The sequence below is a fragment of the Salvelinus namaycush genome, chromosome 30 (assembly GCF_016432855.1).
Source record: "Salvelinus namaycush isolate Seneca chromosome 30, SaNama_1.0, whole genome shotgun sequence".
Classification (NCBI taxonomy): Eukaryota; Metazoa; Chordata; class Actinopteri; order Salmoniformes; family Salmonidae; genus Salvelinus; species Salvelinus namaycush.
This window is the reverse complement of record NC_052336.1, coordinates 34,522,507-34,542,099: the sequence shown is the minus strand read 5'-3', so window position 1 is coordinate 34,542,099 and position 19,593 is coordinate 34,522,507. Positions and strand designations below refer to the sequence as shown.

At 41.6% G+C, this 19,593-nt stretch overlaps 1 protein-coding gene across 2 annotated transcripts in view; it reads right to left on the bottom strand.

The window, feature by feature from the left end:
* wdr43 (WD repeat domain 43) overlaps window positions 1–15,707 on the bottom strand; it is a 30,432-nt gene extending 14,725 nt beyond the window's left edge. For both annotated transcript variants that reach the window (XM_038969272.1, XM_038969273.1), the window contains exons 1-11: window positions 15,478–15,707; window positions 12,561–12,695; window positions 11,338–11,459; window positions 8,421–8,541; window positions 7,602–7,720; window positions 7,193–7,295; window positions 6,743–6,807; window positions 5,883–6,042; window positions 5,217–5,303; window positions 4,854–4,973; window positions 2,387–2,524 (exon numbers count right to left, since the gene is read on the bottom strand). In XM_038969272.1, coding sequence (XP_038825200.1) covers window positions 2,387–2,524; window positions 4,854–4,973; window positions 5,217–5,303; window positions 5,883–6,042; window positions 6,743–6,807; window positions 7,193–7,295; window positions 7,602–7,720; window positions 8,421–8,541; window positions 11,338–11,459; window positions 12,561–12,695; window positions 15,478–15,684 — 1,377 coding nt within the window. In that variant the 5' untranslated portion in view covers window positions 15,685–15,707. The remainder of the gene's footprint in view (window positions 1–2,386; window positions 2,525–4,853; window positions 4,974–5,216; window positions 5,304–5,882; window positions 6,043–6,742; window positions 6,808–7,192; window positions 7,296–7,601; window positions 7,721–8,420; window positions 8,542–11,337; window positions 11,460–12,560; window positions 12,696–15,477) is intronic.
* Between the last annotated feature and the right edge of the window lie 3,886 nt (window positions 15,708–19,593).

The following is a 19,593-nucleotide window of genomic DNA, read 5'->3' as shown; positions in this document are numbered from 1 at the left end:
CTTATCCGGAGTGAATTTAAGTATGCTCTCTAAATCTTTTTCTGAGGACATAGGACTATGCCTCAGGACAACCTGGCCTGATGACTCCTTGCTGTCCGGGGTCCACCTAGCCGTGCTGCTGTTCCAGTTTCAACTGTTCTGCCTGCGGCTATGGAACCCTGGCCTGTTCACCGGACATGCTACATGTCCCAGACCTGCTGTTTTCAACAGAGACAACAGAAGCGGTAGAGATACTCTCAATGACCGACTATGAAAAACCAACACATTTACTCCTGAGGTGCTGACCTGTTGCACCCACTCCACTGATTATTATTAGACCCTGCTGGTTATCTATGAACATCTTGGCCATGTTCTGTTATAATCTCCACCAGGCACAGCCAGAAAAGGACTGGCCACCCCTCAAGGTTTTACCCTTTCTAGGGAGTTTTACCTAGACACCGTGCTTCTACACCTGCATTTCTTGCTGTTTGGGGTTATAGGCTGAGTTTCTGTACAGCCCTTTGTGACATCAGCTGATGAAAGAACGGCTTCATAAATAAATTTGATTGAGCAAAACTACCAACATGTAGAGTAAAGGCCAAAAGTTTAAAAACACTCATTCAAGGGTTCTTTCATTTTACTATTTTCTACATCCGTTCGGAAGCTACAAACTCAGATCACTAGCTTAAACTGACAGATTTGTATGGGATTATTGTATTATGCTAATTAGACTTCCACATGGGTGCAGACAAACCAAAAGAGAACGTATGGCAGTGTGTATAGCTAGTGACTTACGGTAGCCCATATACAGTTGAAGTCGGAAGTTTACATACACTTAGATTGGACTCATTAAAACTTTCAACAATTCCACAAATTTCTTGTTAACAAACTATAGTTTTGGCAAGTCGGTTAGAACATCTACTTTGTGCATGACGCAAGTCATTTTTCCAACAATTTTTTCACTTATAATTCCCTGTATCACAATTCCAGTGGGTCAGAAGTTTACATACACTAAGTTGACTGTGCCTTTACACAGCTTGGAAAATTCCAGAAAATGTCATCATGGCATTAGAAGCTTCTGATAGGCTAATTGACATTATTTGAGTCAATTGGAGGTGTACCTGTGGATGTATTTCAAGGCCTACCTTCAAACTCAGTGCCTCTTAGCTTGACATCGAGGGAAAATCAAAAGAAATCAGCCAAAACTTCAGAAACAAAATTGTAGACCTCCACAAGTCTGATTGATCCTTGGGAGCAATTTCCAAATTCCTGAAGGTAACACGTTCATCTGTACAAACAATAGTACAAAAGTATAAATACCATGGGACCACGCAGCTGTCATACCCTTCAGGAAAGAGGTGTTCTGTCTCCTAGAACTTATTGGTGCGAAAAGTGCAAATCAATCCCAGAACAGCAAAGGACATTGTGAAGACGGAGGAAACGGGTATAAAAAAAATCTTTATCCATAGTAAAACGAGTCCTATATCGACATAACCTGAAAGGCCGCTCAGCAAGGAAGAAGCCACTGCTCCAAAACGTCCATAAAAAAGCCAGACTACGGTTTGCAACTGCACATGGGGAAAATCGTACTTGAGGAATGTCCTCTGGTCTGATGAAACAAAAATAGAACTGTTTGACCATAATGATCACCGTTATGTTAGGTGAAAAAAGGGGGAGGCTTGCAAGCTGAAGAACACCATCCCAATCGTGAAGCACGTGGGTGGCAGCATCATGTTGTGGGGGTGCTTTGCTGCAGGAGGGACTGGTACACTTCACAAAATAGATTGCATGAAGAGGAAAATTTGGTGGATATACTGAAGCAACATCTCAAGACATCAATCAGGAAGTTAAAGCTTGGTCGCAAATAGGTCTTCCAAATGAACAATGATCCCAAGCATACTTCCAAAGTTGTGGCAAAATGGCTTAAGGACAACAAAGTCAAGGTATTGGAGTGGCCATCACCAAGTCCTGACCTCAATCCCATAGAAAATTTGTGGGCAGAACTGAAAAAGCGTGAGTGAGCAAGGAGGCCTACAAACCTGACTCAGTTACACCAGCTCTGTCAGGAGGAATGGGCCAAAATTCACCCAACTTATTGTGGGAAGCTTGTGGAAGGCTACCTGAAACATTTGACCCAAATTAAACAATTTAAAGGCAATGCTACCAAACACTAATTGAGTGCATGTAAACTTCTGACCCACTGGGAATGTGATGAAATAAATAAAAGCTGAAATAAGTCACTACTATTATTCTGACATTTCACATTAAAATAAAGTAGTGACCCTAACTGACCTGCGACTAAGACTAAAAGTCAGGAATTGTGAAAAACTGAGTTGAAATGTATTTGGCTAAGGTGTATGTAAACTTCTGACTTCAACTGTATACACAAAGAAAAGGGTACACTCACATTGAGGATGTTGATGTCCTTGCTCTCCAGGCCCTGCACCAGCAGCACCGCATAGTTGTCCGTCTGCAAAGAAGGGGCCCCCTTGACACCCTTCTCAGGTGACATCTTAATCTTGCCCAGTCGCTCCTCTATTGACATCTGAAGAAGAAAAGGATGAGTGGCAGGGAGAGTAAACGTAGTTAAATGAGGGTGGCAACACGGCAGCAGTCTGCAGCTAACAGATATGAGGGAAGAGCAATATAGTATTGTTTTTGCTGTGCTACAATGTATTCACTCATCCATTGACTGGGTAAGTCACAGGACAGCGTTCACCCTTAAGCGAGTGAACAGACACTTTCGCATGGTGACTGATTGCATTTACTACTGACAGAGTGACAATTCTACCATGCCTGATGAAACAAACAGGTCCTCAGTAGTGCAGTTGGTAGAGCATGGTGCTTGCAACGCCAGTATAGCTGGTTAAATTGACGGGATCACCCGTGCGTAAAATGTACGTACGCATTACTAAGTCCCGTTGGATAAAAAAATAGAAAGTCTTAAGGAATATATTAGGGATGCAACTACTCACCGGTCGCCGATTCAAATGATTAAATATACACAAACCAATCGAAATGTAGAATGTGGTGGTCAGAAAAAGAGATTCATAATGCATCTGTTGACAGCCATTGCGCCACAAGTAAAATTTTGCCTGCCAAACAACCCCAGGGGATATCAGTAGCCCAGCTTCGCACACTGCCTAACAACGTAGGATGCCTGTTCCTGAGCTTACACATCTGCGGGGCACATTCCGCATTCAAATGCTAAAATGGCTTGAATGACATAGGTGAGTGACAACCTAAGTTAGTTTACTAGGTTATTGTTGTCTATGGGCTGTTTAAAAAAGGTATTTTACCAGAAGCTACCTTACACAACTCCTCTGGTTATAGACCGTGTTTGAAGGTAGACTCACACCACAGTTTGAGGAGTTTTGAAGTTGGCCGCTAGTGGGAACTTGCACATGATTGTTAATAAATCAATTTATTCTAAACCAAAGTTATGACCTAATAATTTGGTTGAAATATTAAAAACAGCTGATTTTTTTATATCCAAAAATGAAATTGGGCTTAAAACTTCTTGTCAATAGGGGGGGCGTTATTTTCACGTTGGAAAAAATCGTGCCCAATTTAAACGGCCTCGTACTCTATTCTAGATCATACAATATGCATATTATTATTACTATTGGATAGAAAACACTCTACTTTCTAAAACTGTTTGAATTATATCTGTGAGTAAAACAACTCATTTGGCAGCAAACTTCCAGACGAAGTGAAAATTCTGAAAATGGGGCTCTGTTTCAGGGCCTGCCTATTCAATTGCCTTATATTTATCGATATGCATGCACTTCATACGCCTTCAGCATTCACTTCAGAAGGCACACCGCATAGCCAAAGCAGGAGAACAGAAGCTCACTAAACTTCCAATCCATTTGATTTTGAGATGCGGGTGAAATCCAAAGTCGTGCTATATATTCATTGGCTATGTCATAACTCATTTGTAAAAGATAAATATTGATACATTACATGCTCAAACATTCAAAATGACAATTAGTGGGTGATGCCGATTTCAGAACCAAAGAGGCTGAAAATTACATTGGCATTGTCCATTTTGGACTTCAGTGAGTTGTTTTTTTAGCTGTTCGGGCACAATTTGTTCTGGAGGCAAACTGAAGTCAGTAGGTTAAAAAGCTAGATTAAGTCGGTGATTGGTAAACATCAGCGATTCTTAATGAAGTTGTCACTCAACAAAAAGACTCGTTTCAACGCAAATTTTCACATTGAAAAATACTGCAAACATTTTTAGTTAAAAGTAAAATTCCGCGACTATGATCTCCTTGGCAAAAATGTCAATGAATGAGATTTCTTGAGTGAATTCTGACTATTTTGAGGAGGTGTATACTGGCTACGGCGTCTCAAATGGACAAACCATACCGTCACCGCTATTTTTCTAGTTTTTCCAAAGCGCAGTTCTTAACGGAGTATGCGATCCCACTCGTTTGGTTAGGCGCCAGCCCAACTGAAGTATGCAGATGCTTTAAGAAGGAACTGCTGTCGTGTGCAGATTTATCCTCGGCGATCATTAGCACAAATCACAATTCCGCAGGTGTTTGCATCTTTCGATTTTCTGAAAGTGGGGGCCCATAGACTTGCAAAGATACACGATGGAGCTACCGCCCTGCTTCCGCTTCTCGTTCTAGTACCTTCAGACGCCTTCCCCCGGAACTTTATCGAGCATCTGACACAATTACACAAGATTTAAGTTCTGGGTTTTAGAGATGACTTCAAATATTAATCTTTCGTCAAGGTTTTTATGGCTATCGCCAACAGTTGAGGGGCAAGTTGGACCCATGTATTTTTGAGCAAGAAACACTCCGTGTTAAACCTTGAAAGGCCTAGTTGGTCTTGGTTGAGGTTTATGCAAGACAATATACCTCTTTGGCATCTGTGCCCTTTCTCTTCTCGGATCCCAGGGCTCCTTTGACCGGTGCTTGGTGACCGGGAAGTCCAGGGACTAGAACTTTGCTCTTGGCGTTACCTACTGGGGTTTTCACCTGCAACAAGAGAGTATGTGACTGTTTTTCCATTTTTAACCAAACAAACCACTCAACTTCAATGACCCATTCCCCAATCAACATGTACATTGGAAAATAACAAAGCAAGCTTTCAGGGATGTGTTTAAACTCATGCTGATATTTTCACTAAGTTAATTGAGCAACGCAACAGTAGTGTGTCATACCACTGGTTCAGTTGCTCAGAACAGTAAATTAAACTAAATGGCCGCCGCTGGGAATTACCTTGGAGACGGTGGTTTCCATGTTGAGGGAGAGGGTGGTGCGGACATCACGGGTCAGGCAAACATGTCTCTCTGCCGTATTCACCTCCTTAAGGAGGGGGGAAGGGAGGGGACAGTCAGTTACAGTAAAAATAATTGAAATATAAAGCACTATACATTTTTATAATGATCTCTGCTGTGTTACAACGTATTCACTCCTCCGTTGACTGGGTGAGGCACAGGATAGCACTAGCCGCAAGGAAGGAGTGAAACGATACTCGGTCAGTAGTATGAAGAAGTAAGACAGAATGTCTGTGCGTAATGGCAGGAAGGGACAGGGGGATACCTAGTCAGTTGAACAACTGAACACATTCTATTGAAATGTGTCGTCTGCATTTAACCCCACAGGAAGCATTCTGCAGAACATTCCGTCAGGTCTACGTACTCACACTTTGCCTCTAACCTAAAAATGTGTGGCGAAGTATACAAACCAAAAACATTCCTAAAGTGTTACCTGTATATTGAAAAGCCAATATGACGCTCAAGTCAGGGACATTGCTAGAGTTTTGTCATCAGCCTAGATTTAAAATAACCATTTATTAGCTAGAATGTTCAACTGTGAAAGTCGTTGAAAGGTTAGAATAATTGCGCACTGGAGTAAACAACACATGTATTGAATTGAACTCACCACTCTCTCCATGACAGGCTGCAAGTGGTTGCCGTAGGCCAGCAGCAGGCTGTGGTTGTCTGGGGTGAGGGCCACGGCCAACAGGGGAACGGGGACGGGGCTGTCCTCCACCCCAGTCATCTGCACTGTACACAACGGGGACAGGGGCTTCTTACAGGGCCTACAGAGGAAACAATTATTTTCATTAATGAACATGACATAGGTATCAAAGAAGTGTACCATGTAATGTGTACCAACACTATAATTACAGAACTAGAACAATGTATCAGTTGTCAGTACTATATAATAATTTATAAATACTGCACAGATAATGTTAAATTAAGCTTGATCAATGAAAAACACCCGCTGTGTGAATACTGTGGGCTCCCGGGTGGCACAGCGGTCTAAGGCACTGCATCTCAGTGATAGAGGCTTCACTACAGACACCCTGGTTCAAATCCAGGCTGTATCACAACCGACCGTGATTGTGAATAGGGCGGCCCAGCGTCGTCGGGGTTTGGCTGTCATTGTAAATAAGAATGTTCTTAACTGACTTACCTAGTTAAATAAAGGTTCAATAAAAATAAGGTGTATTTAAGTAATGGTTTGGTCGCCACTTGATGGGATTCAAGAGTGATAGATTGTTCCCTTCACCCTACAACACTACTAAAATTGCCAATTGTCGTAAGTCTGTGCCCATAGCATGAACCAGCCTTTTCCCTCACTGAATAGAGATGACTGGGATGAATATGGACTCGTTCACTCTTCCCCTGCCAGATATAAGACTCAGTGCCATAAGAGAGACAGTGCCTTGCCCAGTGACAGGGTAATATGTGCCAGTAATTCAACTTGAACACGAGGATGAGGGTTTTTAGACTCACCCGTTCAAAAGATGCTCAAAGAGATGAAGCTGGCCGTCTTTACATACCACCGCTAGCCTCACCGCCTAAGAGAAGGAGAAATTGGATTAGGCATGTGTCTTAGCGGTCCAATCCCAAATCAGCCCCCACACCATTGTCTTAGACAACCTGCACACCCAGTTAAGGAATGTCTTGAACCAAGGGAGGCACAAGAGAGCTTGGTCAACCACCACCTCCCCTATAACAAATGATAGGTTAATTTGTCCCCTTAGGTCTCATCTTAGTCATTTGGCCAGATCACACCGTGCTGACGATGGGAGAGATTTGCACAGCGAGATAAAACGAGAGCCCTCCACAGCCAGTGCTCCTAAGCGCGATACTGTTTATCACTGGGAATGTTTGGCTAACTTCAGCTGGCACTTGTTTAGGCAAAACTGGCACACTACTCCAAATAACCTCCAGTCGTCTCACCTCGTCCTTGCTGCTGGAGGTGAGGAGGTCTATGTGGTGAGGCTCGTCCGTCAGGTTGAAGGACACCACCGAGTTCTTGTCCTTGCCGTCCTCCCGGACTTGCCTGAGGGGTGGGTGGATAGACGGACATGAATATGTAGCATATACACAGCACACGAGTCAGCCCAAAGACAAACCAGTTGGCTTTGCTTTGTTCATTTAACCTTGAGTTATTGATAGCAAGTGAACACTAGAAATCAAAATGTTTGTTCTTTATTCAATCAGGCTGTCAAGACAAATGACAGGTCTGTTTATTGTTGTATTTTGTAAGAAACTTTGACACGACACTTCATATCACATGCAACACAATAAAACAACCCCTGTGTATTGTGGGTCTATTGAGAGAAGCGCTGTGGCGTTCCGTACTCACCACACGCTGAGGAGTCTGTCCTGGGCCGCGCCGGAGAGGAAGTAGAGGCCGTTACTATCCGGGGGACGCGTGGTGGCGAAGCGCAGGGTAGTCACAGCTGTGGAGTGACCTGTGAACTTCTGATGGAGGAGGGAGAAGACAGGTGGGAGGTGTAAGTTGAGAAAACAACTTGATCCAAAGATAGGGGAGTCTGAGGTTAATCACTGAACTGGCTCGTGTTCATTAGGGCACACAATGAAAAAGGCTGACGAAGAGGTGGTCCTCTTATTGGCATTGTCCAGGTACCACACCTGAGCTGCTTACTTTTTTTCTTCCATTTGGTGACAACTGAACACGACCCAATTACTCATGCTTATGGATCTCAGTTTGAATTTGACTGTTACAAGTGTGTAAATGCACCTGCTACATGGAAATATAAGTGTAAGGACCTTAGGCCTGTCAGCTACCCTGCATAATAGCGTGACAAATTCATGTGAAAGTCGACCACGGAACTGCTGCGTATGTGGTCTGGGCAGGACCCACTTACTAAAAGCTAAATTTATGCTTGATCATAAAATGTGGTACGAGGCTTTGTATGGAGGGTGTGAGGTCAAATCAAGCTCCAAACCCCATGGCTGAGCGCCTCAAATGTTATAACAATGCAGAGGGCTCCATATTGACATGATTGGTTGACAGTAGGTGTGGACGGGAGGTCCTGTACAAACACGCTTCCTTGACAAGTAGTAGTAGTATGAACACCCTGACTTCTGCAGAGGCCGTATGACCGTAAATGATGCACGGCCAATGCAGACATCAGATTGACCAAGCAGTGCCTTTTACCCGGTACACCTCCTTGGTCTCGAGGTCCCACATCTTGATGGTATGTCCCGCTGAGAGCAGCAGCTTGCCATCCGGACTCACACACAGACTGGTCACTGAGGCACGATCAGCTTTCCACTTACTGTGGAGAAGAAAAAATTATGGGCCTTCTGTAAAATATAAGAAAACCAAAATGCCAACCATTTCACTCATCTCCAAACATTTTCTTAAACATTCTTACAGTGCGAGGGGGGGGGGGGGGGGAATATCCGATGACTGAAACTTAGTTCAATCTCAGATCGATTGTCTGGGGCCAAGTTGACTCCCCCTTTCATGCAAGAACGTCATCATTGTGCTTTTCGGGAAAGAGGATCATATGTACATTTAACAGAGTTAATCCAATTCCAGTCTCCTTGCTTAAGGGGTCTGGGGTCCTCCCCAGGATCTGAGAAGCTCAGTTCTGGTGACTTATTAGAGGGACATTCATTCTACTCCCAACTGAATGAAAATAAAACACTGACACCATGTAAAATACAATTTCCACCTCCAAAAATGAGACTAATAACAATGGCTTTTAACATATTGGACCATGTATATAGCCTATGAAGTCTATATCAGGGGTATTTAACGCTTACCCTACGAGGCCCAGAAAATTCTGGTTTTTGGTTCTACCTGATAATTAATTGCACCCACCTGGTATCCAAGGTCTAAAATCAGTCCCTGATTACAGAGTTGGGATGAAAAAAAGATGTGGAACTTTTTTCAGGGTCCAGAGTTAAATATGAGGGTCTATAGCAGGGCTCTCCAACCCTGTTACTGGAGAGCTACCCTTCTGTAGGTTCACCCCAAACATAGTTGTAACTAACCTGATTCATCTTATCAAACAGCTAATTAATAGAACCATGTGCGCTAGATTAGGGTTGGAATGAAAACCTACAGGATGGTAGTGCTCCAGGACCAGTGTTGGAGACCACTGGTCTATATTAATAAATGTTCTATAGCAATAAGAATCAGCTGTATGCAACTGATGGAGCATAGTAGCTATAAAATATACTGCATTTCCCCATTGACACAACATCCTGATTGTTATTACTATACAGGAATAATTACAGACTTTATTTTAATCTAATACACGTTTCCCTCCCTATGGCTCTTGAATGCGCCTCGAGAAGAATATTTCTCACAGAACACACAATAAGGCAAATAGTTAAATAAGTCAACTATTCTACTATGGGATTGACGGATTTTGTTGTAAAACTTCTTTGGGATAGGGGGCAGCATTTTCACGTTTGGATGAAAAGTGTTCCCAGAGTAAACTGCATGCTACTCAGGCCCAGTTGAAAATATATGCATATTATTAGTAGATTTGAATAGAAAACACTGAAGTTTCTAAAACTGTTTGAATGATGTGAGTATAACATAACTCATATGGCAGGCAAAAACCTGAGAAAAATCCAACCAGGAAGTGGGAAATCTGAGGTTTGTAGTTTTTCAACTCATCGCCTATCGAATATACAGTGTCTATGGGGTCATATTGCACTTCCTAAGGCTTCCACTAGATGTCAGTCTTTAGAACATTGTTTGATGCTTCACAGTAAATGAGGGGGGAATGGGAGCTGAATGAGTCAGAGGTCTGCCAGACTGGCATGAGCTGACCACGCGCGTTCACGTGAGAGCGACCTGCGTTCCATTGCAATTCTAAAGACAAAGGAATTCTCCGGTTAGAACATTGAAGATTTGTTAAAAACATCCTAAAGATTGATTCTATACATCGTTTGATATGTTTCTACGGACTAATGGAACTTTTTGACTTATCGTCTGGACCTAGTGATGCCACGTCATGAATTTGGATTTGTGAACTCAAGGAGCGAACAACAAGGACGTATTTGGACATAAATGGGAATTTATCGAACTAAACAAACATTTGTGGAACTGGGATTCCTGGGAGTGCATTCTGATGAAGATCAAAGGTAAGTGAATATTTATAATGCTATTTCTGACTTCTGTTGATTCCGCAACATGGCGGGTATATGTTTGGCTTGTTTTGGGCTCTGAGCGCCGTACTCAGATTGCACGGTTTGCTTTTTTCCGTAAAGCTTTTTTGAAATCTGACAAAGCGGTTGCATTAAGGAGTAGTATATTTTTAATTCTGTGCATAATACTTGTATCTTTTATCTAAGTTTATTATGAGTATTTCTGTAAATTGATGTGGCTCTGTGCAAATTCACAGGATGTTTTAGAGGCAATGCCAAATGTAAACTGAGGTTTTTGGATATAAATATGAACTTGATCGAACAAAACATACTTGTATTATGTAACATGTTGTCCCGGGTGTGTCATCTGATGAAGAATATCAAAGGTTAGTGATTGATGTTCTCTATTTCTGCTTTTTGTGACTCCTCTTTGGTTGGAAAATGGCAGTATGCTTTCTGTGACTAGTTGCTGACCTAACATGATATGTTGTGCTTTCACCAAAAGGCCTTTTTATCCCACTAATAATATGCATATATTAGCAACTGGGACTGAGTAGCAGGCCCTTAACTCCAGGCACGCTTTTCATCCAAACGTGAAAATGCTGCCCCCTATCCATATTAAGTTAACATAACATGGCAAAAAAGGCAACACTGAAAAGTTGCATCTTGAGTGATTAAGTATAGGCTTTGAATTACTTTGCCAGTTGTTAGAGTATGCTCATGGAAGTCTGGCTACCTACTTAAAAATGTAAATCAGGTAGACGCGCCATCAGACTTGAAATGCACATTGGATTGTGAATGTAACACATTCCTACAGCGAGAGAAATACGCGGTGCAAAACCGACCTTTCATCACCACAGAAGGTGTTACTGCTGAGCCATGGAGGACTGTCGCAGAGAATACGCTTTCTGGTTTAAACCACAGTTTTAAAGGGACATTTGATTTCCCCCACCACCGGTACCCACCAGCGCGCCTTGCCCGTTTGTAGGTCCCACTCTACGATGCGCGTGTCGTCTGAGCCACTGTACAGCAGGCAGTCCTCAGGGTGCCACTGCACACAGTTCACCCCGCCACTGTGACCTCCGTCCTGGGAAAGAGCAGAGGTCAACTATGATCTTTGATACTGTGATAGAACATTGAGAAATTATTCATAGGGTTCACAATTGGAATAAAAACAGTATCAGATGTTTCACTAATTTCATGGTATCCGATATGCACGATTGAGGGTAAAAACATTATTGTGGAATGACATGTTACGGCAGCATATTATAGTACATAGAATAAAGTACTAGGCTTGGGTAGCATACCATATCTCCTGGTATTTAGAAAAAGCCACAGGATGGTTTAAGTTTAATAAATGTGAATATTTGTAGCTACTTTTTAAGTAAGTACCTGCAGTGCAATACGTTAGGAGATGCACATAATGTTCTTCATTTCACCTGTCACATTATGAAGATTACGGTAATCCAGTCAAGTGGTGTTTGTTTACAATCACACAACTACGAGAGTCGGGAGCTTTGTGAGTCGCTCACTGTTGTACAGCACCAGGTGATCTAATTACAACATGGAATTCCCAACTAAATGTTTGCAAGCTACATATATCTTACAACTACTAAATTAAGTGTCTAAAATGTGTCAAATGCTCTGCAGTTGTGCACTTGGTTAGCAAATTTTGTAGATAGGTACCTAGCTATGGGGTTGGCTTCTTCCAAAATCAAGCATTCGCTAGGTAACAACACTAGGTGCCTTGCTGGATTAAGAGCCTTACCAGCTAATATTTGTTTTGTGCATTCAGGAAACTAGCATTGTTGTGAATTTTATAGTTTAGGCCAGAAAACGTAAAAAATGTTAGCAATGCATTCATTGGCATTTATTTAACATTCTCTATGGGATTTTGGCATTGCTAACATGTCGGATTACAGAGTATAAGTATGGGTTGAAAACAGCACCCCTTATGTTCAGTGGCGGTGTTACCAAATATCCCAGTATGGAACAAGGTCGATATGAAGTTTTGACAATCTGGTCATCGTCCAAACCTAAAAAGTACCACTTCCGACCATTTTGTTCTATTACGCAAGCAACATTTTTTATTTTACTAGTCAATATGGTCTAATAGAAGTCCTCAATTGTATGATTTTTGGTACTGCCCAAATGGTCAGAGACGGTGGCACCACATCCCACTCCTTACCAGTGTACAGTGCAGTGCTCCCTTCACTGTGCTGTAGATGATAACGCTGCCCGCAGCCGTGCCCAGAGCCAACAGGTCCACCTGATTCTCCACCTGTCCTGCGTCCGATTTCCTCTTCTTCCGTTGAGGGCCCTCCTGTAATACAAATACTCATTAGTCAATATTAACTATTAAATTCACATTTTTAACTGACTGATAAAACTAAGGACACCGTTAATTTTCCTTGGTGCAACACTTGAGCTGTTTTGCTGGTCATGTAACCAGAGGGATATAGATTGTTGAGTGACTTTGGGTAGAATCTACCCCAGTATCTGTGCATTAGAAATGTTGATGATGAGTATGCGAGAAGCTCTGGTTCTTACTCCCATTAAACAAAATAAATGTGTTACTCAAAATATGAAATTTCACTGAGCAACAACCTAAATTTACTCCTGTTACTACCCGTATGTACTTCCAAAAAATGTCTAAAATATAAATGTACAAGCAACTAAGAAAATAAAAAGCATTCGGTGCTTCCAATGTATTGAGCCATTGTAGACTTCTGACCAACCTCCCACTCAACGTCAACAAAACAAAGCAGATGATCGTGGACTTCAGGAAAAAGCAGAGGGAACACCCCCCTATCCTATCAAAGGGACAGCAGTGGAAAAAGTGGAAAGTTGTAAGTTCCTCGGCATACACATCACGGACAAACTGAAATGGTCCACCAACACAGACATTCTCATAAAGATGGCGCAATATCGCCTCATCAACCTCGGGACACTGAAGGAATTTGGCTTGTCAACCAAAACGGGGCAGCAGGTAGCCTAATGGTTAGAGTGTTGGGCCAGTAACCGAAAGGTTGCTAGATCAAATCCCAAAGCTGACAACGTAAAAATCTCTAGTTCTGCCCCTGAACAAGGTAGTTAACCAACTGTTCATAGGCCATCATTGTAAATAAGAATGTGTTCTTAACTGACTTGCCTAGTTAAATAAAAGGTTGAATAAAAAAATGTAACATTTAAAAACCCTGACAAACTTCCTGCCTTGCTGTATCACAGCCTGGTATGGCAACTGCACCTCCCTCAACCGCAAAGCTCTCCAGCGGGTGGTGCGGTCTGCACAACACATCACCGGGGTCAAACTACCTGCCCTCCATGAAACCTACAGCACCCGATGTCACAGGAAGGCCAAAAAGATAAAGGACAACAACCACCCGAGCCACTGCCATCCAGATGGCCAGGTCAGTACAGGTGCATCAAAGCTGGGACAGAGACTGAAAAACAGCTTCTATAGCAAGGCCATCAGACTGCTAAACAGCAATCACTAACTCAGAGGATGCTGCCTACATTGAGACCCAATCACAGGACACTTTAATAAATGGATCACTAGTCACTTTAAACAATGCCACATTAACAATGTTTACATATCTTACATTACATGTATATACTGTATTTTATACCATCTACTGCACCTTGCCTATGCCGCTCAGCCATCGCTCATCCATATACTTATAGGTACATATTCTCATTCACCCCTTTATATTTGTCTGTATTAGATAGTTGTTAGGGAATGTTAGATATGCATTTCGCTACACTCGCATTAACATCTGCTAACCACAAGCATAGGACCAGTAGAATTTGATTTGACCTGTGCATGGTGACTGATTTACATTGTGGGTGCTGAAACGTCCTTTATCGGTTGCTTGTAAATGTGTATCTAGACTTTTTTTTGTTTTTGTAAGTACATGTCAGTTGTAACAGGAGTAAATGTTGATAGTTGCTCGAGGAAATTCCATATTTTGGTGAGTATCAAACTTATTTTGACATTGAAGGCTTGCAGAGCTGTCAAATGGAAGTTTGAGGCGGGGCTTCATGGGTGTTAGGAGCCATGAAATACTCATAGTCGACATCGCTTACAGGTAACCCTTGCATTGACAGGAAGCCGAAATCATAGTAACTAGACCACAACAGAACTGCAAAATCACTAATTTGTCAAAACTGTTTCTTATTGTTGACACTTCAAACCATGTCACTTGAGTAGCCATCCCCCTACTTAGCTACACGTTTAAAGTAAAAAGGGTGTTTTCTAGATTCATATTAAACGGAGTAAGGTTACAGATTTGTGAAAAGTGTCCCTCGTCAGAACTCTTCGATTTAAAGTTATTTCCGTAGCAGGTACGGCGAGCTTTTTCGATAACCCTACCCCCTTTCCTAACTTCAACCGGTTTCCTAACCTGCTACGTTATTTATCCTAACCTGGTGCTTAAATTATCCTAACCTAAAAAGTCACTTCGGTATCGAAGTGGCGTGAAGTGTTTCCTATCTGACACGTATAGGAAACGTTAGCTAGTTAATGGTAAACGTGGTCGAGACAAACACATTACGGTGGTAAAATCCAATGATATAAAAAATAAGACTAAGCAAACAACTCCGCAGTCGTGTATTGTTGTTATACGTTAGAGGGGTACGAAAAATAACGTTACAAAATTGGATTTGGAAATCAAAATCTGCGTCACATGGTGAATAGATAGCTAACGTTAGCTAGCTGTTCTAATCTAGCCAACTAACCCTTTACGGTTCTCTAATTACAATTGTTTAGTATTTGAAAATGCAACTTCTTACTATATGGATTTGTTTAATTTATTAGTTGTTCTTAGTCTGAATCAAGACACATTCAAGGAACTCGTGGCAATTTGGGGCTACCACCATGTGCAACAAACATGTGCGTCCAGCAGGACATGAGGTAGCTAACGTTAGTTTCAACAAGCTAAACGTGGCAAATACAACACCACACTTAACAGAATTGTAAACAACTTAAGGTTTAATTCCATCACAAGTAGATATGACGTAATCCTAAATGCATTTATTTGATTAAGTTATCAGAAAGTTGTTTTATTAGCAGGAACGCCTGGGCCTATGCCTCCCCCGACACATACCTTGGCCTTTCGGCATGGTCCCCAAGATATGCAGGTACAAGTTGCACTCAAGTGTGCTGAAGGCACGTATTCTTGATTAAGTGTTTTAATATCTGTGTTCCAAATACGAAGTCTGCCATCCTGAGCACATAAAGCAAGGTATTGACGTGACTTTGGAGAAAAAACACAGGGTAGCCCCAACGAAAAACTACCTCCATCAGCCGCCATTATTGAACCAATGTCTGCGTGGATTGCCAAGAACCACGTGTTTATGGCCCACAGAGCAGGCGCGTTGGTGCATCAGTTTGAGACTTTTCATTGGTTACTCTGAGATTTCTGGGGCGTGGTTAGAATTAAAATGGTGAAAAATGGCCGGAGATATGTATTCAATGACGAAGAAAGAGTACAAGCTGTGTTCGAATACCCACAATAACAAACTGTATACTACATACTTAATGAGTTCATTTTAGTATAATGTAAAATAACGTTATCCTTTCAGTTGAGCATACTACAGCTACGCCTTTCTACCGGAAATTGATGCTGTTGCTATGCAACCTCTTGCTAGCTTGTTAGCATAACAAATTACTAGCTATACATTTTACATGTGTTTGTAAATTCAATCTGGAGTGCCAGAGTGCGCTCTTGGCGTTCGTAAAGATTGTCCGTTCATAAATTCAGAGCGTTTCCCCCTTGGAGCGTTCAGAGCGCACATTGGGCGCTCTGGCGGAGGAGTAGGATTGATCCGAGCATTCTGACCATCACAACAAGCTAAATGGTTAGCTACTTCGACACAAATGATAGAACATCTCAATGACAATTTTACTGACCCTATCAGAGCTGGACAGGCTGTTTTCATGTTATCCAGAGCGTTGATGACTAACTGTGCTGCTGGCAAAAAATGTAATTCGTTTTTTTCCTCCTAAGGTTACTGACACCGGACATATTCAACTGGTGTTGAGCATTCGTAAAATCGTCAGTTATGCTGCGCTCTGGCACACCGCGATTTATGTCCATTGAGAACGCACTATACCTAACAAGAATGAGTTGAATAATCAAGTTAATAAACGTTGGGTTGTTAAGTTAGATATCATATAGTTTATATACTGGCAAGTTCGATGTATTAGTAACCAACTGACGTTAGGTAACTGTTACGTAACGTTAGCTAGCTAACATACCTGTACCTAGTACTGCTGTAATGATAATCATTGTGGTGTGTAAGGTTAGCGAAATCAAAAAATGGTCAGCCAACATTACGTGTAGCTTAAGTTATTTAAAAAAAATCATTACTTTATTACATTGCTCAACATGTCATAATTAGTTAAAGCAATAAATTTGTATCCGATCTCGTCCATCACACTTCGGGCTCCATATTTTCCGCCATTTTCTTCAAATCTGAAAACGTTGAAGCCACGCCCATTTTCTGAAGAATTGCATTTTGGGCCCAAAAAGAATGGAAATAGTGTCCACTGCTTAGTATACTTCGGCGGCGTTCCAAACACTTAAGACACCCTATCCCCTCAGCCCTTAAATTAAGTGGACACTTCTGATGACGTCTGACGAGTATACACAAATGTAAATTTACAAACAAAAAAAACACATTTTCTTACCCTACAAAAATAAATTGAACTGTATTTTAAGACAGTTAAATACTCTACTAACAAAAAAGCTGTTAGAATTGTAAGTGCATGTATGTCCCTTAAGGTCCTTGTGTAATTGTAATGTGATATTGTACCCCCTAGCTCAATTGTCCATTGTATATAATCTATATATACTTGTGTTCCCTCATTTACTTTCTGTATTGATTTGTTGTTAATAAAACATTTAAAAAGAAAAAAGTATGGAACGCCGCCTTTGCATGTCAAAAAAGACACAAATAAGCTTGTTGACCAATCAGGACCTGAATATGACTGCACGTCACATACATTTAACGCGTTCATAAATGTTTTACGTAGTTATTACTCATTGATTATACTTTCACTCATATTTCATGTCACAACGATTCATGATACGTATGCTATGATGCTGGTAAACGCGCACCTACAGTGCTGGTCATTAAAAAAAGCTAGCTAGCTCATGATGCAAACAATGTTCTTCCCCCAAAACATAGCAAAAATACACTCTGTTTCAGTAGCTATAGTTAGCAAGCTAACTATCTAGCTTGGTGTCATCATCTAAAATAACCCACATTTTCTTATTTGATCACTGAAGCTAGCCACAATAAGGAATAGCCACAACAGTGGACTTTGCGGTTAGCCTTCAAAATAAGTGTCATTGACAGTGATGCAAATGAATACAAATAGTAGAATTATGACATAATTGAATAGATCATGCTAAACGAGGTTGAAATGTTATATAAAATCAACAAAATACAATTTGTTAATTTGACAAAAATCTGTTTAAATCACACTAGACGTATTAGACTTTAGAATTGCATGAGGGGCATACTTATTTCACTGTACAGCATTTTTATAAATAAAAAATAATAATATATATATAACCTTTATTTAACTAGGCAAGTCAGTTAAGAACAAATTCTTATTTACAATGACGGCCTATGAACAGTGGGTTAACTGCCTTGTTCAGGGGCAGAACGACAGATTTTTTACCTTGGCATCTCGGGGATTCGATCTAGCAAACATTCGGTTACTGGCCCAACGATGTAACCACTAGCCTAACCTATGGATTGTGGATCAATGACATGGGGTATCAGTCTACTCAGTGACACCCAGAGAACATTAGTGTTGTAGCTCTTATTGTGGGACTCTAAAAGAACTGTGAATTGAGCCACATTTATTGTCAACCTATTGAACACTATTCCAGAGGAAAAACAATACTGCGTGGATGTTTTGGAGTCTGATAACTCTGAGGACTTTGGGAAAAAATATCTTGGGTATTGAGTAGACTGATAACGCATTTCATTGATCCCCAATCCTTAGGTAAAGCTGTACAGTGCAATATGAATGTCAATACACACAATAGGCTGACTCGGGAGGTGCTTTCACACAGTCAAGGTACCTCAATAAGAGCTACACCGCTAATATTTGCGTAAACTCTTCACAGTTGGGTTCTGTGGGTGTCACCGAGTAGACTGATACCCCATTTCATTGCTTCACATTCCAACATTGTTTGACATTATCTAGTCTAAATGTGGCATGATTCCACCAATTGTAACCTTCTGCATCACTTTTAAATAGGTACTTTTATTTTGAAGGCAAACAGCAAATTCCAATATTGTGCCCATTTGTTAGTGTGGCTAGCTTCATAACACATAACCCGGTCCGGTCGAGCCTCATGAAGCTAGCTGGCTGCTTATAACGTTAGCGTTGGGCAACAGGGTTTAGTAGCTGGCTAGCTATTTATTTTCATGAACTGAAGTTTTACATTTTAATAGGCTAACAGCAAGTGGCTACCTAGCTAATACCAGAAGTTGCAGTCCAGCAGAACATTCTAGAATTAAACTGTGTTATTTGACGTGTCAAATTAAAAGCTTATTTAACGTGTCAAATAGTGTTATTCGATGTGTATCTTTTTTGACACGCAACGACCTGAACACCGTTCCGTAGACAAGGGGCGTGGGAGGAATGTGGGTGCTCAAGATGGCGGCATGAGAGGGCGTAACATTTCAAGCTGAGGAACAATTTGACAGGCTGACTACACCGCTCGTGTCACGTGCGCAAGTGTTGCAAAATAAATTTAGACATACATGTTATTCAATTATTGCGCCAACGAGCGTCTGCGTTGCCAAGGGCTAAAATAGAAGTCAGTTCTATTTCTGACGCAGATCGCGCTGCAAGTCCTGCCTCTCCCATCTCCTCATTGGTTTATAGAAGCTGGTACCCACGTGCCATCTCCTCATTGGTTATACCCACGTGCCATCTCCTCATTGGTTAAACCCACGTGGGTGACTGAAAGACTAACAAGGTCAGTGCCGGTGGAGAGCGGTTCAATTGTTGTGACGAAGGCTTCAGGGTGCCCAAGAAAGTCCAACAAGCGCCAGGACCGTCTCCTAAAGTTGATTCAGCTGCCTGATCGGGGCATCACCAGTACAGAGCTTGCTCAGGAATGGCGGCAGGCAGGTGTGAGTGCATCTGCACGCACAGTGAGACAAAGAGTTTTGGAGGATGGCCTGATGTCAAG